Below are 24,550 nucleotides of genomic sequence, written 5' to 3'. Positions count from 1 at the left end.
TACAAACATGTCCAATAACTAAAATGATTCATCTAGTAACTAAAATTAAAATTTCTTAAATTTTTATATATATTTTTATCACGCTTAGTCCCTAGCCTAGGCGGTTTAGGCACTAGGAGTTTGTCTAGTGTCCGACTAGCACTCGGTAAATTTTAGAACCTTGTAAATAACACATGAATGTTCAAAATATACTCGACCTCCGACCTGGTCTTATTTTATACACACGCGCGCACACACAAAACCGTCATATCACCTATCGTGCAACCAAAACTCTCATACTCTCATATTTTATACATACAACGATGTGATTCCGTTGTGCGACCATCGTTGCAATCCAAACTCTGATCACCTATCGACTATTGCTTCAGACTTTTGATAATACCTCGACTAATGCGATTCAACCGCGTGACAACAAGTCCTGTGTGTTGTAGCTCGAGCATGTATTCATTTTGTTATCGATACTGTTTTATTGACTTATGTTTATCTTGATTATTTGAGCTTAATATCATGGATAGCATATTGCAACGTAATTATGTTTATGCATAGTTTATGTTCATTATTATTGTTGTTATATAACTTTACATATCTCGGGTGCTACTGCTTTGGTCGTGTTGATTACCACTGCAGGGTTTTAAGGTGCATCTGACGTACAAGGTGGAGCACCCACCGGAGGAGACCAGTGAGGTGTTAAGTCATTTTGTTGTTACCCCACATATTTATGTATTATTAATAATGTCTGGACTCTACAAGTCAGTTTTAATTAAAGAGAACTTATTTATCAGTTTAAATAGAATACAGCCAGTTGTTAAATTTAAGGTAAAAACTAAATTTATATAAAATGACAATGTTTGTAGTTAAATGGTACTTTTGGGCATGCCATAAATGATTTTCAGACAACATATTTTTTAACCTAAAAGCACCTAGACTTTAATGGTGGAAAAAAGTTGTTATGGCCTCCCCCGTTGGAATCTTGGAGAATAGAGACGACTCGTTTATCGTGATCGTTGTCGATCATTAGTTCTTTTACCTTTTAAATATTTCTTTTTTTAAAAAAAATAGAATTCTCTTGAGGCTATTCGCTAGAATAATGTTGCTTTAAGAATTTCGGTTAAGACAAAATAACCAAATTGCAGATAATTAATCTATATTAGAGCACAGCATAGAGATCAAGACTCACCAAATCATCGAGAAAGAGGATTAAACATATAATGTAGAATCTCATTATCTGATTGTGGGGCAAGTAATAAAAAGTTAATAGGAATGACATTTGACGCTCACTAGCTCGCGGGCGATACATCAAGCAGGAGAGTAAAAACCTTTCCTTTATTTGATATAGTTTTTCAAAAACTTCGATATCTCCTGCACCACGTCCATGTTTTGGAGCTGATGGGAATGAACCAGCAATCAGCGGTATAGGCTTTCCGAACGGAGATTCTCAGCAATCTCAGTCTCCCAGCGGTCACCGTTTTCTAGGAGCTTTTCCTTGTCATATAGAAGTTCCTATTATTACATTCAAGAAGTATGATGATGTATTAGTGTTGTATTCTGACATGTCGTTCAAGCAAAATTAAAGTTACAAGATCAGACCTCGTGAGTTTCAGTAGCGAATTCAAAGTTGGGCCCTTCAACAATTGCATCGACAGGGCATGCTTCTTGGCAAAACCCACAGTAAATGCACTTTGTCATGTCAATATCATACCTGCAGATCAAGATTTGTATGAGTGTGACCCATAAGGAGTAGTCCGTGCAACACAAATACAAGATACAAGCATACCTGGTTGTCCGTCTGCTCCCATCTTCTCTTTCCTCAGCTTCAATGGTAATTGCTTGAGCAGGGCAAATCTGTACAAAAGCGAATATTTCATGAAATAAAAATGTAATCAGCAACAAGGTTACATAAATATAGCTGCACTAGAAGGCCACGATATATATATATTGATTTAGAACTGGAGTACATTTCCAGTAAGATAGATAATTTAGAAATATGAATGACAATTCTGCAAAATAAAATGTGATTTTTAGAGGTCAGATTTTAGCATCTCTTTAAACAAATAATAAGATAGCACTTTGTTCACTATTATATATCTAAAAACAAACAGCTTGTCGTTCTATTTAAAAGAAAAGCACTTAACAAAATTTCTACTGGAAAAGTGTTTTTTTAAAACTAATTATAAACTGACCCTATAATACCACCATGAAATAATCTTGAGCAAAGGGAGCAATGGAATCTACTACTAACAGCTTCACATAGTTTACAGGCAATGCAGCGTTCCTCTCCTGTTGGATAACGTCGCAGGGCATGTTCTCCACGAAAACGAGGACTCAAAGGACCCTTCTCAAAAGGATAATTAATCTGCACAAGAAAAGTAATCTCAGGCATTTATCAATCGACTAGAAATACACATAATAATATGCTATGGAATTGAACTCCCCTGCAATCCACTTTAGCCAAAATCTTTAAAGCAAAGAACCTGAAACCTTCCCGTGATAGAAAGAAGATGAAAAATTAAACACTTACTGTTACTTTCTGATCAAAGAAGTATTTGAGTGTCAGCAACAGACCTCGAACCATCTCAGTGAGAAATAAAGTATTTATACTCCTCTCAAAAACTAAAAGTAGGTAACAAGGAGCCAAAATTTAAGGTTGTATGGAAAAGATTACCAAAAAAAACAAATTTAGGTAAAAGATGTAAAAATCTGTTAACCAGAACTCCAGTCTTTTGATATCTCCTTTGCAAGTTTCTCTCTCTCTTCGTCATCTGTAGGTTAAAGAGCCCAAAACCAATTAAAAATCAACATTTGATATTGCCATTTTTCTTTTTAGGGTTATTAAGCAAAATATCACAAGTATCTGATAGCATGAACTCGACGAAGATAAACTGCATGCTGAATCAATTGTTTATGGATAGTCTGTATTCGAGATGACAATGCTAGAGAATATGCACAGCCGAAATCTACCGCAGCACCAGATTGCCATTTGTTCTATAATGGTCTAAAGCAAAATGAAAATGGCAACAAGAATGATATTCACCAAGAATTACTTTCCCTTTCATGTAGGAGAGATCGGAGTACGAAATCGTAATCCTAATTCCATATGTAAGTTCACAAAGGACCATGACAAAAGCACTTTCACCTGGTTCAATAGCGCTATTTAATATTTGCCATTCATATCTCAATAGTCAATACACAACCATTTGTTCAAATGTATTATACGCCAAAAGCAATTGTTAATTCAACACAGAAAATGATTAAAAATTTTAATAAAAACCTTTATCGGTAGAGAATGACTGCTTTGTGGCAAATGAGCGCTGATATATTGCTCCAGCACCGCTGGTTCCTTTCAAGGTTTGCCCTGCCAAAGCCTACATTCCCCAACCCCAAATATATTAAGAAAATACAAAAAATATAATCGTTAGCAGAACATCCCTCTTAGTGATGTATTCACGATGTGCAAGGTCCGTAACACTTGCAATGGAGGAATTAAAGATTCGCCCGTCCATCAAATAGCTAAAAATATTCCATCGATTGAGATGCAAGCAACATAATTCCATACCAAACCCAAACTACCATATTCAATTTAATCCTAGAAACAGTAAAACCGAATAAATGAGCTAAAATGTCAATCAAACCAGTAAAACAAGCTGTGTACGAGGATCAGAAATCGGAATTACAATATAAGCACAAAAATCAAGTAAAAAATGTTTACCAACCAGCAAACTGGTACTAATTTTATTCCTTAAAACAATAAAAACGGCATCGTAATGAACGAAATCACATCGGAGCCAAACTCAACCCTAGGAATGACTCGAATCAAAAAGCAAAACAACATCTTCTCATCAAAATTGATATAAAATCGAAAACAAATCCAATAAACAAAATTTGTGGTTCCGAATTCGAAATTGTAGTGTAAGAAAAGAAATCAAATCAACAATGAGGAATTCAAACAGCGACTTACGAGGTGACCAGCGCGAAGAGCGGACACGGATTTACGAGCCAAGGAGATGGCCATGTCTCAGCCGAAACGAAACAATAAGTTGGTTGCGGGAGATTTTACTAATTTTTATTTGTGAGTTCACAATAAAAAAATAATATTTTTAGCATTCGACCCACGAAATTGATACGTGAGATCGTTTACAAGAGTTTTTGTGTATTCTTATTTCATTTTCAAGCGATATTTTATTTTTAAAGTAGGTTTCTTGTGAGACGGTCTCACAAATTTTTATCTGTGATACGGATCAACTCTACCGATATTCACAATAAAAAGTAATAATCTTAGCATAAAAAGTAATATTTTTTTATAGATGATTCAAATAAAATATTCGACCCACGAAATTGATCCGTGAGACCGTCTCAGATGAATATTTGTGTTATTTTTAATAAACTTTTTACAATAAGTAAAATTTCATTATTATTTAATGTTTGCTAACTAGTTGATTCTAAAAAATACACATCTTTGTGGTTTACCGTTATGTTTTATATAAAAAAAATTATGCAAAATATTTTTAAGTTAATATAAAAATATTTTATTTGATTTCGAATTACATAGATAATTTATTTTTTGCATATTCAAGCCCAAATAAACATAATTATAGTCGTAAAATTTAATTTTTTTTATAAAAGTTGCAAAAATATGTAACAAGACATAACTCCTTTAATTTATAGTATTTTAATTATAATTATTATAGTCTAATAAAAAAATATTTACTCCACTTCTATCCGGCGTCAATTGTTATTTTTTTCAAACAAAGACAACGTCTACTAATTCTTGTTTTCTGTTTTTCAATCAACAGGCATACATGTTATTTTCTAGTCATATCCATTGCTAGTCAGTGTAGAGAATCTAGTTAAGCAGGCTTGATATATAAAAATTTTAAGAATATTTAAAAAAAAAATCTGTGATTAGTATATAATTTAGTTCAACCTGATGTAAATTTTTATTAGATTTGTCAAAACGAGTTAAGGCTATCAGATATGTGGCCACAAAATAGGTGAATTGAGTTTGTGATATCCCGACTCGCCAAAATACATGCTGACAAGTTACATAATATAAAATTAGGGATGTAAATGAACCAAACCGTTCGCGAGCTATTCGAAACTCGGCTCGATAAAAAACTCGTTTGAGTTTGTTTGTTAATCATATCAAACCAAGCCCAAGCTCGATTTTGAGCTCGAAAATTTAATCAAACCAAGCTCAAGCCTAAGGATATTCGGCTCGTGAGCTCGCAAACATGTTCGATAATAGGCTCGCGAGCTCGAGCTCGAGCTCGCGAGTTTAGGTGGCTCGTAAGCTCGAGCTCGAGCTCGAGCTCGAGTCGTTTAGGTGGCTCGTAAGCTTGAGCTTGGCTAATTTGTTGAGTTGACAAATAAAAATATTAGTACTAATGTCAATGGAAGGAATTGAATATAAGACATGTTTGAAAAAATGATGAATTCACATCATTTAGTCACAATTACATTTTTAATCTTATTTGCATATCATTATACTAAAATGTTCTTTAAAAATGCAATAAATAAAATAAATTAACAGAAATACATCAACTTATTCTTTTTCCCTAAAAATTTACATAACCAAGTCATATACAAGTTGAGTAACTTTACTATTAGTCTGTAAAGGTTAATTAAAATTTTACATGCTAAATTGATATGCCATTTGACATTAATCAATAATTTAAGTTAATTATGTCGAATTCATTTCATAATGATGTGATATCTTCGGTTTACTATATTTAATGAATATTCTAGATGATTTTGGTAATATCAGTATATAATGAATATTCTAGATGTATGATTTTGGAATGTTCAATAATATACTGATTTATGTTTTTTTAGCTTTTATTTGTGTCGTTTTGGTTATTTATGAATGAATTTACATTTTTATGTCTGATTTAAAATTAGTTTATAGATATATTTAATTTTTAACACGCTCGATCCAAACTCAAACTCGAGCTCAATTCCATGCTTATCGAGCTCGAAAACGAGACGAGCTCAAGCCAGGCTTGATTAACATGTTAAACGAGCTTTTAACGAGCTGAGCTCGAGCTTTTCTCGAGCTCAGTAATTTCAATACAAACCGAGCTCGAGCCTGATAATAGAAGCTCGAATTGAGCTCGAGCTCGAGCTCGAGCCTCAAACAGTCTTAAACAAACCAAGCTCAAGCCTGATACTGTTTGGTTTGGTTTGGATCGTTTACATCCCTATATAAAATAAGCGGATTGAGTTTTCAATATCACAAAACACCACATTTACCGGCTTGGTAGATGCTACCTCATATGGGCAGTGATCTCATCGACTCAACACATGACACGTGTGTAAAGTGGTGAATCGTGATCAATCATCCATATATCATAGTTGAATGGGTGTTCAAAGCATCTCTGGTAGATGCTATCCTATATGTGTAGTGTCTTCATCGACTCAACACATAACACGTGTGTAGAGTGGTGAATCGTGATCAATCATCTATATATCATGATTGAATGAGTGTTCATGATTTATTCACTCAACACACGTATCATATGTTGAGTAGATAAAAGTACTATTTATATGAATAACATAAACAAAACTCCATTACCCCCACAAAGCCAAAAGAATCCAAAAGCATCTCCCAAAAAATCGTTAGTGTCCTACATAGTGATAGTCGGAATTGTTAGCTCAAAATTTATTACAAAATCTTAAATGCCTCAACTGCTATGTTCCCCTCATTACTGCAAGGCCTCGAAGCTTCTTCACTTCAACCTCGTCATTGCGGGTTATAAGAACTTTGTCAGGTTCATATAATGTACTTTTTAAATTATATAGTGACAGTGTTTTACTAGCAAGATCTATTTCTAGTGATTTTTTTTATTACATGCTTAGAGCCGAGCTTGTTTTCGCGATCAATTGGATTCAATACAGACTTCATTGAAAAAAGTTTATGTCACTACGCACCACAAGTGAAGCGTGTTTTCGCTGTCATTTGGAATTAAATCTAAATCGGAGAATTTTATGTACATGGTATGATGCAGTCCACTGAATATGTAACATAGGCGGCCAATACCGTAGCACATTTTCTTGCTCATATAGCATTCAATAGTTTTTCTAATTTACTTTGATTAGATGGAAATATTCCATCTTGACTTTCTCTTAGTATATATCGGGATTTAATGTTATGAATTTTTAACTTTAAAAAAATAAATAATATGTAACATAGGTGGGACCTACTAACTTTAATTGAGTCCCGACTTGATAACTCTCCTTTATATAAATTTTATTCCATTTGCCGATGCGTTAGGGGGAAGGGAAAAAAAGATATATAAGAAAAAGGAAACGAAGATGACTGTGGGAAGAGGCAGTGCAGTAATCCTTGGGGCGGCGGCAATTGTGCTTATGGTGGTGGTTTTCCACTGCGGAGTGGCTGAAGCTGCCACATACACCGTGGGAGATGACGGCGGTTGGAGCTTCTTCGTGTCTGGCTGGCCCCAAGGCAAGCGCTTCGAGGCTGGCGATGTACTAGGTTAGCATAAAATTTACGAAGAGTAATTGCACGTAAAGCGATTCATTTTAGAGTTGTCTAATGTGAGACCGTGTCACGGATCTTAATCTGTGAAACGAATCAACCCTATCCATATTCACAACAAAACGTAATACTCTTATTATAGAAAGTAATATTTTTTCATGATGACCCAAATAAGAGATCCGTCTCACAAATACAACCCGTGAGACCGTCTCATACAAGTTTTTGCCTTCATTTTATATGCTTGAAGTGACTTTTTTTATGTGTCATAAATCAATTTTGGTTGTGAACGGCCGTGACGTTGCGGAATGGTTTTAGAATTTTTTTCCGAAAATATTTCCAAATTTTTTTATATGCTTTTCCGAAATTTCTAAATATTCTTAATTTTTTATTTATAAAAAAAAATCTGCAATATACATATCTATAGAATTAAAAAAAACAGCAATTTCTACGACCTTTTCCACAAACCATGATATGACCAGATCTTGGAGATATCGTAACATGTCGTCGATTTCGCAGTGTTCAAGTACAATCCAAGCTTCCACAATCTTGTGAAAGTGAACGAGGCTGGATACAACGAGTGCACGACTCCTTCTGGGTCCAAATTTTATCGGTCGGGGAAAGATCAGATCAAACTCGTGAAAGGACAAAATTATTTCATTTGCAGTATTCCAGGGCATTGCCTGGCTGAGATGAAGATTTCCGTGAATGCCGTGTAATTAAATGGCGCATCTGTGCTAGTACTTTGTAATATAATCTTGCAAATCTATAAATTAAGTTGCTTATGCTGTGGATCACTGTATTAATGAAGTAATATGCATCATATTCTATAAATAGAAACGTTTGAGATCCCGTTCGGTCGAAATTGTTTTCAAATTAATATTAGCATATTCTCTAGGATTTCATTTGGAGAAGTGGTAAGAAACAAGGATGCTCGATCTCGAAATTTTCTCCTACTCTTGTAAAATTTCTTCGGGCTTCGTATAATTCTTTTTCCTATTTATTTTTTAATTTTATTATGTTTTTATTGTGGAAATAAAACTAGTAGTGTGGGGATGAGTATTTTGAGGGAAAAAATGATTAATTTTGGAAATCAGAGTGAGTTATTACAGGACCTCTTATTTACTAATATAGATAATATAATGAATAATATAAATTTCATAGAAGTTGCTCTTTTCGTTTAGAACTAATCGTTTGTTAATTGGATTTTAAATAAATGTATTTAATTTTTAGCCACATTTGCTTCGATTTATATTATTGAAACTTCTATCTATTCATCTCAACATGATTTTAAATTTTTTTTAAAAAAAGAAGGAAAAACATAAGATTTTGTTTGGATGGATTGAATTAATATAAAACAAGGGATTTAATTTGATAATGAATTTAATATTTGGATTTGAAACGATATCTATCTTGGATGAATTTCAAATAAATTTATATATTTGAGTAGGTATCTTGTGAGACGGTCTCACGAATCTTTATCTGTGAGACGGGTCAACTCTATCGATATTCACAATAAAAAGTAATACTCTTAGCATAAAAAGTAATACTTTTTCATGGATGACCCAAATAAGAGATCCGTCTCACAAAATACGACCTGTGAGACCGTCTCACACAAGTTTTTGCCTATATATTTATACATGGTATATTTGAAATCTGCATAATATAAATTAATCCAAAAAAAGTAAGTAAATTTAAAAGCCAAAAACTTATGTGAGACGGTCTCACGGGTCGTATTTTGTGAGACGGGTCTCTTATTTGGGTCATCAATGAAAAAATATTACTTTTTATGCTAAGAGTATTACTTTTTATTGTGAATATCGGTAGGGTTGACCCGTCCCACAGATAAAGATTCGTGAGACCGTCTGACAAAAGACCTACCCAATTTTAAATATGATTTCTTACGGAATGACCAGGAATTCACAGAAGTCCCTATTTATTTTTACAAAAACTTTAAATTTAATAATCGTTGCACAAAATTATGTTTCAATGTATAGAAACAAATAAAAAATCCAAATATGAAGGCCCTACACAATTTTAGAAAAATTGTTTCAATATTTAACCCTTTTCAAGTGTGAATGGATACTTGATCTACACGCTGAATTTAAGTTTGCATTCGATTTCTGTCGGAAAAATTACGTGTTTGAACTCTCCGGTCCAAAAAAAAATGTTTATGCATTTCTTGGACCCACATGTTTTTTGAAAATGATATAAAACATTAAAAATATATGATATTTGAGTAACAATTGTTTTAAATCTGATACTATTATATTATTTTTAAGTACTCAAACATGTATAACAAATGCTGATATTAATAAAATTGTTCCAATTTTATACTCAAAATCAATTGTTTTATATCGGATATAAAACAATTGATATCCAAAAAATATTATATATTAATATAATATTTTCAATGTTTTGTAACCGATTTTCATCCTTGAAAAAAAAAACACGAGCCTAAGGAGTGCAAAAACATTTTTTGTGGATCAAAGAATGCAAACACTTTTTTTTTTTCTCAAAAAGGGTGAATAAAAAATTAAGTTTGATTTTGGGGATTTAAAAAAAATTCACCCTTCTTTCGTGGTTAATTAAATAACAATGAATTCGTTTACATTTAACACTCAAGAACAATGATGGAAACGAATCGAGCCAATTCACAAACTTTTCGAGTCAATTCGAAAAATATTTTATTCTTGTTCAAAATTATCGATTTCGAGTTGAACTCAAACATGTTCAAACTTTTTTAGTCGAAATCGAGCACAAACTATAATTTGTTTGATAGTTCACGGTCCGCTTGTAAGCTTTAATTTTTTAAAATATAATAAATAGTTATATTTCGATTATTTATTTTCGAGTAACTCGCGAACATGATCGAATATTTCGAGCCGAACTTGAATTCAAGTCTTTATTTGAGCAAAAATTATAAAAAATTCTGAGTTTTGAATCCATCTAGAATAAATTTGACGGGTAGCACCGATTTTCGCAATTCACTGTTCCATCAAATGCAAACTCATTCGCTTTTGGCAAAGACATATTGTGCTGGTGGAATCAAGCTTTGCTTAATTGATGAATAATGCAATCATATAGATTATAGATTACTTTTATAAAGGGATACATGAATTTCTTGCTACAAGTATATTTTTTACGAAAATATTTTTCGAGTGTGCTTTCTTTCTCGAGTTTCGGTTTATGATTTTCGTGAGACACGACGAAGATCTATGTTTTCACTTATACAAAAATAAACCAAATTTAATATGGGGTGTAAAACTTTGACAAATCAATGATGAAAAAATCTGGGATTCATATGATATTATTAAAATTAATATCATAGTTTTGTGGATTTTATTATATATAATGGAAATTATAAAAATTAGTGAAAGAATATTTTTCAAAATTAAAAATAGTACAGACTACAAAATACCATGTTCTTCTTTGATGTCCTCATCCGTAGCTCCTCATAGTCTGGAAGACAGCACTGCTATCATTTCTCTTTCCCACATCGATTCTTGAGAAAAGTATGGCTTGCTCAAATTGTATAAAAAGGCTGTTCCAACATAAGATAAAGCATACCTTTCTCGGCCTTTTGGCTAAGATCAAGTGTAGTATCTGTTCTTATCAGTTTAATATCTGATACGTGGGCCAATGGTCCACACGATATTAAATTTATTTTTTTAGGGGGAAGGTCCATCAAGGTAGCTTGCTGCCTGGGTCTTCGCGCGTCGCCCTTGCGTTGCACTATTGCATGGGCCTGGCGCACCCCACCAATTCAAGTCCCAATTTTTATAAATTACGTAATTACGTAATTAATGCTCCGTTTTTAGTTTGGAAAATATTCTTGATATTGAAATTTTGGTGATTCATATTATTTAGACGGAACGTTTTGACAAGTTTTCTGGTACCTCGTCCTCTTGCACGAGCCCATAGCAAATACGATATGATTTTATTTCGTAGCTAAATATAATAAGTTTCGATTTATTTTTTATTCAGGAAAAACATAATATTGTCCCTAGGTCGGAGATTAGCATGCCTTACTATCACTCAACTCAAAGCGCTTAGCTGGTTACCCGACCGATCCAATATCCAATAAATACATCTATTCATTTCACCCTTTCATAGAACATAGTAAAGGGTGTCGGGGGTTGCATTTAGATTTCGATTAATTTGGAGGTAAGGATGGGTAAACAATGCTGAGTTTTTAGAAAAGTATCTCCACAACACTATTTAAAAAAAAGACGGTTATATAAATAATTAAAATTATTGGTATAATAAATTTATTTAATTATTATATAAATTTTTTTATATTATTTGAGATCATATTCCAATAAAGAATAATAATCCTACTATCAAATTAAATTAAATTAAATTATATTCGATGTATTGACTAGTGAAACTTGTACTAATAAAAAGAATAGAAAAATATATTAAATTTTAATTATTTTTTTAACAATTTTAAAAAAATATATATACTAAAGTTATAATTAAAAAATTATAATATCAATGTATGAACATTCAATATATTTTTAAATATTTTTATTAAAATTATAATTATATAATTATAATAGTAATCAGACAAAAGATTATGTGAGACGGTCTCACGGATTGTATTTTGTGAGACAGATATCTTATTTGGGTCATCTATGAAAAAAATATTACTTTTTATGCTAAGATTATTATTTTTTATTGTGAATATCGGTATGGTTAATCCGCCTCACAGATAAAAATTCGTGAGACCGTTTCGCAAGAGACCTACTCTAGTAATCAATATATCAAAATTTTGTGATAACATTCTTAAATAAAAAGTTGAAAAACGTATATCTATTTAATATTTTTGAGACTTTCAAGAATTGATTATATAAAAATAATATAAATTTAAAACCATAACTGAAATTAAATGAAATGATATGATCAATTTAAATATTCAAGATATTGTTATTTACACTCAATTTTTTTTAAATATACTTCATATTTCTTCTTTACTCTAAATGTCTAATATATCCTCAAATTATTTTTTAAAATATCGATAGTGTTATGTTTTTATACAATTTCTTTATTAAAAACAAGAAATACTAAAAATAATTCGCAAGAACTCTTGTTAGACCATGAATTAAATTCAGAGACAGATCTTCTACTCGACTCATGAAAAAAATAATATTTTAAGATAATTTTTTTCTTTTCAAATAATTATTTTTATTTACAATATTTATTTATTTAATTAAATGAATTAAAAAAATTGTAAATATTTATATAATTCGTAATTATTGTGTTTTATTTTAGATTTATAATTTTCAATTAAAATTGACTTTAATGAAATGATAAATATTTACACTATTATCCTTCAATATAAATTATTACTATATATATATATATATATATATACACACACACACACACACACATCATATATGTGTGTGTGTGTTTAAAATCAATACATTTAAATAATATATGAGAAATAATGAACAATATTGTTATTTTTTAAAAATAAATTAATTAATGATATTGAAAATTAAAACATTATTAAATATAACACTAAGTCATATTTATTTCGTTTTTAGCATATTTTTTTTTTGACGTGAATCTATTATATATAGCATCAACTCTATTTACCGCAGAGTGCTATCATATATTTTTGATATATAAAAATTTACTTATTTTTCAAAAAAATTTTGGTCCTTTTTTTGAAAAAAAAAAAATAATACAAAATTTTTGAAAATTTATATAAATTTTATTCAAATAATGAATGATAACATTTATAGAGGCATGATATGTACACGAATATATTGTGAATGTCACATCAGTCGATATCGAGAAACGTGATGCATTAAATGTTTACAAGATGTTTACATGAACATCTTGTGAAATGTCACGTTATTCGATCTCGACAAACATGTTGCATTAAATACTTGCATGAACATTTTGCATGGTCCATGAAATCTACGAATAACGTATCAAAATTACTTTTATGTTCTTCAACATCCTCATTTCTATTTTTCACCATTATTTTTCAAATCCTTTGGTTCTTATTTTTTTTAAATTTCTACCATAACTTATTAAAATAATACAAGAACTTAATTCAAACTGTAATATAAGTATTAGGATACATGAATATGAAGCTAAAAATTTGAAATTAAAAATAACAAATTCATTAGTTTGTTTAGGTAAATTTACTTGATAATAAATTTAAAATCTCAAATAGTTATTTTTGAGATATTGAGGTGAATTTCAAATCAATTCCAATATGAAGTTATTTCAAATCATTCTTTCAAGTACCATTTCAAATCCAAATCCTTTAAGTCAAAGATATATGTATTCGTTCTCATGTGCCTTACCTTTCCAAGAAGGCGAGGGTAGTAGCGGGGAATCTTGCACAATCTTGGACAAGCAATGAGAACAATTAGTCAGTACATGACAAATCTTGGACGAGAACATTGGAGTACTGTTAAGAGGATCTTTCGATACATTGAGGGTACCTCAAATGTTGCATTATATAATGGAAGATCAGAATTTTACACTCATAGACTATATCGATTCAGATTATTAGATGATTCTGATATGATGAAATCCATTATTGATTATGTGTTTATACTTGCAAAGAAAGCAGCAAGATGAGTTTCAAAACTGCAGACACTTGTAACGTTAACTACAACAGAGACCGAACATATGACAGCTACTCAAGCGCACAAAGAGACAATATGAATTAAAATGTTATTGGAGGAGATCAGGCACGAACAAAAAAAAGTTCATTTGTTTTGTGACAGTCAGAGTGTCTTACACATTGGAAGGAATCCGGTTTTCATTCCAGAACAAAACAAATTGGAGTCTAATTTCACTTAGTATAAGAAGTAGTAGAGGAAAGAAGTGTGAATAAGCAGAACATCCATACAAAAGACAACATAGCTGATGTTCACACCAGACCAGTGAACATTGATAAGTTTGAGTGATGTAAATACTCAAGTGGTTTAACAGAAACGTAAACAACAACGAATGACAATATTGAAAAGATATGTATAGATATGTTTGATTCTTATCAAATATCTAAATGAGAGAAACGTGGGCAAATTGTGAGAATATGAAATACATTAAATGCATGCATTTCATCTACATCATTTAAGATGGTTGGTGGTGTAAACATGAAAAAAACTGCTGCAATTTTGTACGTAATTCAATGTTCATACCTTGGAGTTTGATTATAAATAATATCACAATTCGATAATTTCATCCATCCCATTATGGAGTTGAGAATCCCTTTATTAGCTTTCTTCTCTCGTCTCAGAGCATTTGAGTGCATTATTCTATAATATTTGTGAGATGTTTTGTTCTCATGTATTAAGAGAGTGTGTTCTATTTAGACACATAGTGAGAGATTATAACATACAAAATATCATAACAGAATCTTTTCATCTTGGCCGTGGTTTTTAACATAATAATTTTTAAGAATTTTCTACCTAAATCTCAGTACCCAATTTTATTATTTATTTTCATATTTATATATCAAAATGTCGCACTTAAGACATACAAATTTAACATCTAGCTAGTCTAATAGGTAGAATTACAGAAATATCATGTACTTCACAAACACGATGTAGTTGAAGTCGACTTGTGAACATCACCCGAGTAACACTCTACCGAGCTACAAGGAAAAACTACCTTAAAGAGCTACCCCCATTAGTGACATAGTGGTTGATGAATGTCCTGAAAATGGGCCAACCCTAAACATCTAATAATCTGTAAAATTTTATAAGATATCTAAAAATAAATTTAACCAAATAAACTATTCAATATTTCCTCAAATGAACATTTTGGCCAAACTTTATTTACCGTTCTTTTCATTTATTTAAATAGTGAGCTTGATTTATCATATATAAAATATAAGACTAATTTTGGTAATGTAATACTTCATAATTATACTATAAATCACAGACAAATTATAGTGATTAAATCTCAAAATATACCTTTCAAATAAAAAACCATAAATATGAAAAGCTCTATACTCTGCCGTATAAAACATTTTTTAAGCCACTAAAAGCTTTAAAAAACCAGTAAATCATCGGTTTCTTATTTGTGTTTCACTATGCTAACGCTGTGAACACCTGATATCATGATAAGTGATTATACTTGAAAAACATAATACAAAACAAAGGATGGAAACTAAAAAGAAATGAAATTTACACTCAAGTTGCCTTTTGGAATTAGATCAAGAGGGTATGCGGTAGGAGGGATCAACCATTTTCAAGATGAAGAGATTTCCCTTGTCGCCTCTCGATATTCTGAAAAAAAGAATCTGTGTCACATTCAAACAAGAAATCGTATGGATTTTCCAAGTAAGAAAAAACAAGACTGCGACAGTCTTGGATTTGTTATACGCCCGCATGCGAAAACAGTAATGACATAAAACCATGGAGTCTGGATCACCTCACCTTAACTCATCATCTAAGTACGTAATTTCCAGTGCTCCTCGAGCTCGATCAGGGGCTTTGACAGGTACCTGTTTCATCAGCTTATGTTACGTTGCTTCCAGTAAGCACAAAAACAAGCTGTAAGCTTTGCTTCATTGTAGGTGTTTTTGAGCGTTAAAATTTCGTGCAAAGATCAAAATTGGCTATAACAAGACAGATTCGTGTTTGTTATATGATAGGATCAAATTAGGCATGACTTACAAGACCGCCTAGCTTGAAATAGTCGAATTTCACTGCCACCTTCTTTGGATTTACAGGCGTTAAATCTGCTGTAACCTACAGCATGTTAAACAACGTAAACGAGAATGCTCATTTTGATGAAATGTAAAGTTCAGATCCTCGACATTCCATGTTAGAGTCGGAACAAATTCTGGGTATCCTCATTCTCTATAGGCCAATAAATTTAACTTTTCTTCTTTCTGTGATGTATTGGACTCCTTGTGTTCATCAAAGTATGACAATATAAAGAACAAAAAATCAAGATCCTTCACTCTTACCTACTAGCTATCTGCCTAGGTAATAGGTACACTGTAATATCACAAGTTCCCAACCCCATATAGGATTGCAAAAGATGCGTGAGTGAGTTCACAAGACCATGTAATGGATTTCTCACCTTACTTGCCTGTACTATTTTTGGTAAAGTGAATATGCATGAGTAGTAGTGGCTAGAGGTACAATTGTGTACATAGTTTTACTTGGATGGACCCATGACATGACATTCGTGTTTCACAATAAATTGACCCTCAATTCTAAATTATTCATGAATATTGACCTGATTCCAGAATTGATGCAGATAACTTATGCCCATAACGGAATGTAGAATACAGCTTCTATTGGGGGTCGAAACTTAGATTTTTGCAAAAATTAGACATGCATTTTGAATAATTTTTTGCGGGGCTCTATCCTTCGCTATGTCTGGCCCGATCACATTCACATGAGAAAAAAGAAAAACAACTCAAAACACGGGCTTTACCTGATTGAAAAATGGTGCAGTTTCCATATTTTGAGCCCGAAGAGTATCCACATTAATTGCTTGATAGTTCACTTTAGATCTTAAAAACTTGGGCCTCTGTTCATATTGTTAACCATTGTGAGTATTCTGCCACACACACACACACACACATGTGTGTGTGTGTGTGTGTGTGTGCAGTAAAAGCTTGAAGCAACAAACACACGACAAGTTTTCAGATGAAGCAAGCCAAAAGTAGAAACATCAGCAGATAAAACTGTACCTTGGTTTGCAAAATTGACTGTGATGTTGTGTATATAAGCTCCCATTTCCCATCGAGCAAACCAGACTTTAGTGGTTCTTTTGTTGGATTAGCTGCTTCTAGTTTGCTAACTATCTGAGAACAAAGTTGAAAAAAACAAAGAGAAAGAATGAAACTAAACACCAAGAACCACCAAAGTCCATCTACTGTAAGACAAGTAAACTCAACTTCGTGCAAGCTGCTAATTCCCCAATGATAATAAAATGTTATTATGTGTTTAAAATGAAACCACTTTTCAAGCGCAACCGAGCTTCATTTGCAGGAACATGTATTAACGAATGTAAAAAATTCAACCACCGTCATACAAAATTTAACTCTGATAGCAAAGGCACAGCTAAAAAATCTTTCAAGTATTCAGCTGTAGTGCAAGAATGACATTTTGATTGGAGTAGTCCACACAATAATTGCCGGCTAAAGTTATCCAACAATTTCCCGAACTGGAATTTAAATCATGATTTTGGCTATGATATTAATTTTAAAAAGATTTGTTTGTGTCTAAAGGTTGTAATAATCTAGTCATAACTCAAATCATACAATTAATGTAACTATATCAAGTACCACATCATTGCCACATAGACTTCGGGAGGCCAGTAAGAACCGCTGTCTGCTGTCACAAGACTAAAAAGCTCTAATCTTGTACTGTTACCAGTTATTTCCACCAAACAAAAATTTGCATAAAGATTCATATGGTTCTTATGCTAAAAAATTACATGTCAACCACTACTTTCACCACAGAAAGGGTATTTAAAGACAATCGAAACCAATAGAAATATTACAAATCATTATCCAAAGAAATGGTATCATTCACAATGTTGTAAAAACTGAAATAGGAGGAATTCGATATAGGAAGGTGGATAGTTTGATCAAGGCGCACTTAATAAAATAGTGTTTTTGCCTTCTCAAAAGTCACATTACAAATTGATATCAGCCAAAAAAACACTTTGAAAAATTCCACAACCATGTCCTGTTCGTAAGTTGGATGGTTCAGATTAGAGCTCTAATACCACGCTACATATTATGTGGCAGCAGAAAATCTGAAAGAAAATGAGAAGGGATACATGTGACCAAATCACGTTAGGAATTGCAAATCTGTTTGCCCTTGTTATACAAAAGAGAAGTGTTTGCCCTTGTGATACAAAAGAGAAGCAGATGAAACAGAATTCAAATAATTCTCAGGCTCATGCTATAAAGGGAGTTAGTGTGTACCACTCCAATAGATTAGGGGAGTATCATATATATAGTAAGAACTAATTCTTTGAATTCCTAACCCACTGATTAGATGTGCAAATAGTGTAAAAGGCTGTATTTCCTCTGAAACGTAACTAAAACTTTCGTCTGTTGCTAAAAATGCCACCACTTGGTAAGAATCCAACTACTATTATACTCCAACAACTATAAAAGTAGGCGGGCTAGCAAACTGATCATGAAAGATTAAACATCAAACATAAACATGTATCCGACACATAATTCATTGGAGAACAAAAATACATATTCTAAAGAAATTGAAATCTAAAAGAAATATGCAGACCTGCTCAATAATTTCCATGTCTTCAGGTGTGGCTTCAGCACCACGATCAAGGGGTTCGATGGCCTTAAGAAGCTCTTCTTTAATCTCCTTGGCACTCTTCTTTTTGTTGTTTTTTAAGAAACCCGTGAAGAAGGAGACATGTGTTCTCCACTTATGGCGAGCTGGAGTGAGAGCTGTGGAGCAGGAGTTGGGAATGCGGTTTAGTTGGGCCGACGGAAAAGAGAATATTGCGGCGGAGTGGAAGAGGTTCGGGGCTGATGAGGCGGTGGCCGCGGCGGAGAGCTGAGCGGTGAGAGACGGTGGAGGGGCAGGGAGTGTGGATAAGGCCATGCCGATGAATCGGGAGTGCGTGGTTGGCCATGCTTTTCACATTAGAGCTGCTAATATTTCAAAATAATGTCATTAATTATTAATTATATAATTGATTAAAAAAATTAGATGGATTAAAAATCTATTATTATTTTCAAAAAATGATTAAAATATATTATTTTCCTCAACATGAAATGGTTTTTTTTAAAAAAATGAATTAGTTCAAATTTTGATAATTCAAAATTTCCTAGTATTTTTATAAATCCATTACTTTAATCTAAATTTTATTAGATGCAAAAATAAATTTAATGAAATCCATTATTAATAGTTTATTATAAATTATTATTCAACAAATTTATTTTAATTATTTTAAAAACATAAAATTGTATAATTATTGTGAAAGGTCTGTGTAGCGGCGCGCCCGCGTATCATTAAACGAAATAGTTAAATTTGTTATATCGTTGATAACAGCAAGGCAAATAGACAAAATTCGATTCTGCTATAAATATTTTTTTTATCGAGCATATTGTATATAACTTTGTAGTTTATATTATTACGTTAAAATCAATGACATATTTCATGCACACTCAAATAACAATAAGTGCATGCATATTGTCTCGTCAAAAAAAAACTTCATATTTAAAAATTTATCAAAATAAAATCATATGTCTATTGTGAGAATTAAAATCATTATACATGTAGAAAATGGTATGAATTAAAACAAAATAATTCAATAAATTAGATTTATATTATTAATTTAATTTAATTTAATTTAATTTTTGTTATAGTTCCTCCATACAATTTAGACTTTAATGGAATGTCAAAATTGCACCCTCGCGAGAATCTTGTGATTGGTGGGGTCAATAATGTCGTCAAATTCCAAGAACTCTATCCCCATACCGGGCGGGAGGGGTCTTGGACCCACCAACCATCTCATCACCTCCGCCGCCGTCGCTCTCCGCCTCCACCGCCGCCTTAATTTAGCCCGAGCCTTCCAATCATCGCTCCAGGTAAACCAAAAAAAAAAAAAACCCAATTTCCCATTTTGGCATTGGAAATGTGAATAAAGAAAGTTTATTACTTGAGGAGAATGGATGAACTAGCTATACTGCTTAGTCAATTATAGTTTTTGGAAATTTTGCTAATCTGAAGGAGGCAAGTTTGTGCTCGAATGGAAGTGCTTTTGATTTCTTCTTTTACTGTTTGATTGTCATGAAACATTTACATGAGCTGAATTAGTCTTTGTGCTGGCTCAAGCTCAAGAAAGATTACTACTAAGACATTATCTTTTTGGTTGTGGCAGGTAATCTCACATGAATAAATTAAGATTTGATTTTCTTAGAATGCAAGTTTTGGTCAATGGTTGTGTCCTGATTTTGAACTGCTAATGGTTGTGGATTCTATTAAATGCTTTCTCATAAAGAGATTCTTGAAATTGGGATTCTTTTCACTACCCTGTGATTCAGACCAGGGATATTATAGGACGTCCGTCTGTCTTGTGTTCTTGGTTTCTAATACAATCTCATTAAATGCACGTGTTTTACTATATCTGCAGAGTGTTTCTTCTCTTGGGTTCGAGCCTGTGTTGAAGGATATATGTCAAGCAAGAGCCCTTCAGTTTGCGGGCTTCAATTATTTTCAATGGTCATTCCATGCTTTGTCTGCTACAGTGATGAGCTTAAGTTTCTTCAATGGAGATGAAATTAGAAGTGATTCTAGAGATGTTGGAAAGTCATTCTCAAGGACATCTAGGAACGACTTATTTGGAAAAAGGCAATGGACCAACATACTTCTTGCTGCTAATGTACTGTAAGAATCAATGCCGTAAACCTATCTGGCTAAGCATTTTTTTGGGTGGTGTTAATTGCTCCCTAATCGCATTCCCAATTTTCAAGTGTAGTTTCAGATGTGTATTGATAAGTAAATTATTTATGAATTTGTTTACCCTTTTTCCATTAGAAGTAGTGGCTGTTAATTTGTGGTGTTACTAAAATAATTTCGAAAAAGGGATACGTTTGGAAGAAATGTAGCTTTCAAGCAAATATGATGCAGTTTTTGTATACTCTAAAATGAGACATGGAATGTTCAAATTGGAACAGAAAAAATACTTATCATTTACACATAAAAGTGTATCTTTATGTACAGGGCCTATCTGGCGCAAACTGTCTCAGAGGGCAAGCTCTTATTTTGGGGAGCCAAGGTTTGATATTGCACTTTGAATTCTAATACCAAAAAACATCATTGATGTTATTATCATTGTCGTTTCTATCTTTGCAGATTAATAGCCTCATTAGTGAAGGGCAGTTATGGAGGCTAGCTACATCTTCCTTTTTGCATGCAAATATTGGGCATTTAATGGTTTGAATCAAACAGTACTGATGAGATTTAGAGTATTTTGAGCATTGAACATGCCCTGTGTAAAAGGGTTTTCTTTTTTCAGGTCAACTGTTATTCTCTCAACTCAGTTGGTCCTACCGTCGAGGATATATGTGGTCCTAAAAGATATCTTGCAATATACATCACTTCTGCAATTGCAAGTAACAATAAACAATCCCGTTACTAGAAAAAAATCCAGTTTCTTATTCCAAAAGAACCAATTTTTTAAATTCATCCTTGGATGTGAATTAGGTTCAGTGACGAGTTATTGGTTCTGTAAAGCTCCTGCAGTTGGTTCATCTGGCGCTATCTTTGGACTGGTGAGCTCAGGCACTTTAACATAGTGAAACTTTATTACGCTTCAAGGTATATTTTTAATTGGTTAAATGGTGGCACGGTTAGGTTGGATCTTTTGCTTTGTTTATCCTAAGGCACAGAGGGATTATTACAGGCAGTGAAGGCGAGTTGCGACAGATAGCTAAAGTGATTGCTTTAAATATGGTAAGCCTTTAACTTTCTCACATTTCATATCTTCCATTAATCATTATACTTGATAAAATATGTTATTTCCTATTCTAAGTGGATGTTGCGACTTATACGAAGATACTGGGTCTTCTACCATCTTTAGATATTCACCTCTTGTTGGCCAATGTGACACGTGAGCAGCATACACACTAGGATGAATATGTTGTAACATCTAGTGTAGGAGAAGATTTAAACCATTTGTTTCCGGGAATCTAAATGGCTGCAATATGTTGTATAATCGATGTGATTTTGTAATGATGCAGCCAACATATGTTCAAGACTTTAAGGCCACAAGATACATCCCCAACACTTATGCTGACTGTACTTAATTTTCAAATCATCATTCTTTCCTTCCATTGTCTTGTTATTGTAGCGTAGAAATTACTGTTAGAGTAGGTGTCCACAAGCTAACTTATAGTTGTAGGATTTGGATCGCTTCACTTTGAAGCATTCTTTATATAATTAATTAGTAATTAGTTTTAATTTTGTCATCCTTGATGTGTACACCCACGATCGTTTTAAATTAAGATTTTGTGATTACTTAGTCCATATAAAATGCAGAAATGCAAAGGTGGTCAACCTTTAAATACATTTCTTAGAGATTGCAACCACCAAATTGGTTCTTGATCGATGAACCATTTGATGAGAATGATATTGATTTCCTCACTCGATAACATTATTTCTGATGAGTTATTGGTGCTTGTTATTTGTGCAAAGGTAGGGACATCGATGCTTATTAGTAAGTGCTCATATGATCTTAACAATATTCACTTTTAGGTTGCATTTGGATCGAGTCATTTGAATTCATAACATCCATGATTTCAAATTTATTTTTATTGTTAAATAACTTTAACGAAGAAAACTTAAATCCATTTCGTCCTTATTTACACTATAATTATATTAATCGCAATGAATTTCAAATGACTGAATTATTCTAAAGATTTGAAATCTATTTTGATTAATATAATCATAACGAAAATAAGTAGGGAGGTCGATTTGAAATTCTTTTGTTTCAGTTATGTAATAATGTAATAATGAAAATACATTTCAAATCCATAAATTTCAAATGTCTCAATCTAAATGCACCATAAATTCTCTAATTGGGTCCCATTAGTCAAGTAAAGAATTCATGGTTATAGTTGTGCACTATTTACTTTCTCAACTTAATAAACAATGGTACCTTTATTCAGGTAACATTATATCATGGCTTGTTTTCTGACTTCTTGAGGGCACAAGGTGGCAAGTTCATTGATATTGTAAATCAATTAGGTCCTTGTGCATTGTAGCAGTGGATTCGCTGCTTGCATGCATGTGTATATATTCTATATGTTTAGTTGATTGAATAATCTTTTGACTCTCTCGTCAGAGTAAGATGTATATTTTAGAAAAATGATTTTCTATAGTTATAAGGATGACTCATGATAGTTTAGAATGTATGAATAGTTATTGAATTCACGTTTGGGTCTCAACGAGCTGATGTATTAGTGTATCATAGATAGTGCGAAACTCTACAATTAGGGTCTAAAATGGAACAAGAGTGACCTTCCATTCACAATAGTTGTCGTAGATTTTAATTCCATTCGTGAATGGTTCTATGAATGGATTTATTGTATGAATCAAAGCAAAAATTTTTTGGTTTCCAGGAAAATCAGATAATTACTAATGTGCTATAGTCCATGACTGTATGAACAATTAGACGTTACTTTTTGTTCCCAGTTTTAATTGAGGCTGCAAATTTGGTACTCTTAGCGTCAAAACTTACACTTTATTATCATCATATAATCCTTTTCATTTGGAAGACTAGGATACAGCACCTGTTTCCTGCTAGATCTGCCACTAAACACCTTCTGAAACACCATGTATTGGCACTCCTTTCATTCCTAGGCACAGAATAGGCGCTTGTTTCTTTTCTGCATTAGTTGGATATTTTTCCAAGTGTTTCTGCATATGCTTTCCCCATCTCGAATTCTCTATCTTCAAACCTAAGCCACGGAAGTTCTCCTAACAAAAACGGCCGCTTGTGCAGGCTATTGGGCTCCTATCTCAAGGCATTGACAACTGGGGACATGTATGTTAACTAATTCTAAAATATATTTGTCTTGAAACAATGGATTTCTATCTTCGTTCACTTGTTAAAAAAAATTCAGGTTGGAGGTTTGCTAGGTGGAGCTGCAGTATCTTGGTTTCTTGGTCCTGCGTGGAAAATCGAGTCCATCTCTCGTAATGGCAGAAATGTTTTAACAGATAAAGCGCCTATTTTTTCGCTCTTCAAGAATCGTTAAGAAGAGCATGCTTCATCTACCTCATAGATGCTCTTGTCAGTTTTCGCTGTACGAGCCGAATGTTCGTTGTGCATATCATAGGTTAGCAGAAGATTCGTTAAGTGACTAGAAACAGAGAATGAGTTCCAACTTCAAAATAGATCGCCGGACATGGAATGTATTAAATGAACAATGTTATACTGTTCTTCATGTCATAATAACTTGTTGCATTGAAGAATAACATATCTTGACATTTTTGTTAATTTTTTTAGAACACCATTTTCTAATCAATGATAATATAAACAATTTTTCTAAAATCATTAAAACATGTTTAATTA

At 32.5% G+C, this 24,550-nt stretch overlaps 4 protein-coding genes and 1 non-coding gene across 8 annotated transcripts; 3 read left to right on the top strand and 2 right to left on the bottom strand.

Annotated features, from left to right (window-relative positions):
* Positions 1-1,386: 1,386 nt before the first annotated feature.
* LOC140956583 (NADH dehydrogenase [ubiquinone] iron-sulfur protein 8, mitochondrial) lies at positions 1,387-4,033 on the bottom strand. Of its 2 annotated transcripts, none has more exons than XR_012171495.1 (8): positions 3,956-4,033; positions 3,269-3,362; positions 2,706-2,759; positions 2,519-2,610; positions 2,181-2,353; positions 1,775-1,842; positions 1,588-1,699; positions 1,387-1,500 (listed from the first exon to the last, which is right to left on the bottom strand). XR_012171495.1 is itself a non-coding variant. In XM_073413387.1 (8 exons), exons 1-8 carry the CDS (start codon positions 4,007-4,009, stop codon positions 1,405-1,407), a joined length of 684 nt encoding a protein of 227 aa, XP_073269488.1. In that variant the 5' UTR covers positions 4,010-4,033; the 3' UTR covers positions 1,387-1,404. The 2 variants fall into 2 exon arrangements, 1 of the variants encoding a protein (XP_073269488.1); XM_073413387.1 differs by having other exon boundaries at positions 2,240-2,353.
* A 3,240-nt stretch (positions 4,034-7,273) lies between these two features.
* LOC140957793 (basic blue protein-like) lies at positions 7,274-8,488 on the top strand. The gene is made up of 2 exons (XM_073415184.1): positions 7,274-7,489; positions 8,009-8,488. The coding sequence occupies exons 1-2, from the start codon at positions 7,309-7,311 to the stop codon at positions 8,206-8,208; spliced, it is 381 nt and encodes a 126-aa protein (XP_073271285.1). The 5' UTR covers positions 7,274-7,308; the 3' UTR covers positions 8,209-8,488.
* A 2,567-nt stretch (positions 8,489-11,055) lies between these two features.
* On the top strand, positions 11,056-11,251 carry LOC140958136 (U2 spliceosomal RNA). The gene has a single exon (XR_012171732.1). It is a non-coding gene; the product is annotated as a U2 spliceosomal RNA (small nuclear RNA).
* Positions 11,252-15,458: 4,207 nt separating this feature from the next.
* On the bottom strand, positions 15,459-19,114 carry LOC140957089 (probable plastid-lipid-associated protein 4, chloroplastic). The gene is made up of 6 exons (XM_073414187.1): positions 18,742-19,114; positions 17,175-17,288; positions 16,916-17,011; positions 16,144-16,218; positions 15,904-15,971; positions 15,459-15,753 (listed from the first exon to the last, which is right to left on the bottom strand). Exons 1-6 carry the CDS (start codon positions 19,069-19,071, stop codon positions 15,681-15,683), a joined length of 756 nt encoding a protein of 251 aa, XP_073270288.1. The 5' UTR covers positions 19,072-19,114; the 3' UTR covers positions 15,459-15,680.
* Positions 19,115-19,857: 743 nt separating this feature from the next.
* LOC140957915 (RHOMBOID-like protein 10, chloroplastic) lies at positions 19,858-24,447 on the top strand. Of its 3 annotated transcripts, XR_012171715.1 has the most exons (10): positions 19,858-20,060; positions 20,606-20,859; positions 21,196-21,250; positions 21,328-21,408; positions 21,491-21,587; positions 21,679-21,746; positions 21,829-21,927; positions 22,513-22,668; positions 23,978-24,019; positions 24,099-24,113. XR_012171715.1 is itself a non-coding variant. In XM_073415336.1 (9 exons), exons 1-9 carry the CDS (start codon positions 19,917-19,919, stop codon positions 24,231-24,233), a joined length of 975 nt encoding a protein of 324 aa, XP_073271437.1. In that variant the 5' UTR covers positions 19,860-19,916; the 3' UTR covers positions 24,234-24,447. The 3 variants fall into 3 exon arrangements, 2 of the variants coding, with proteins under 2 accessions (XP_073271438.1, XP_073271437.1); XM_073415336.1 differs by lacking the exon at positions 22,513-22,668 and having other exon boundaries at positions 19,860-20,060; positions 24,099-24,447; XM_073415337.1 differs by lacking the exons at positions 22,513-22,668; positions 23,978-24,019; positions 24,099-24,113 and adding an exon at positions 22,215-22,477.
* The last annotated feature ends 103 nt before the right edge of the window (positions 24,448-24,550 follow it).

This window comes from Primulina huaijiensis, chromosome 14 (genome assembly GCF_012295235.1).
Source record: "Primulina huaijiensis isolate GDHJ02 chromosome 14, ASM1229523v2, whole genome shotgun sequence".
In the NCBI taxonomy this organism is placed as follows: Eukaryota; Viridiplantae; Streptophyta; class Magnoliopsida; order Lamiales; family Gesneriaceae; genus Primulina; species Primulina huaijiensis.
The sequence above is the reverse complement of the archived record's forward strand: the minus strand, read 5'-3'. Positions and strand labels throughout refer to the sequence as shown.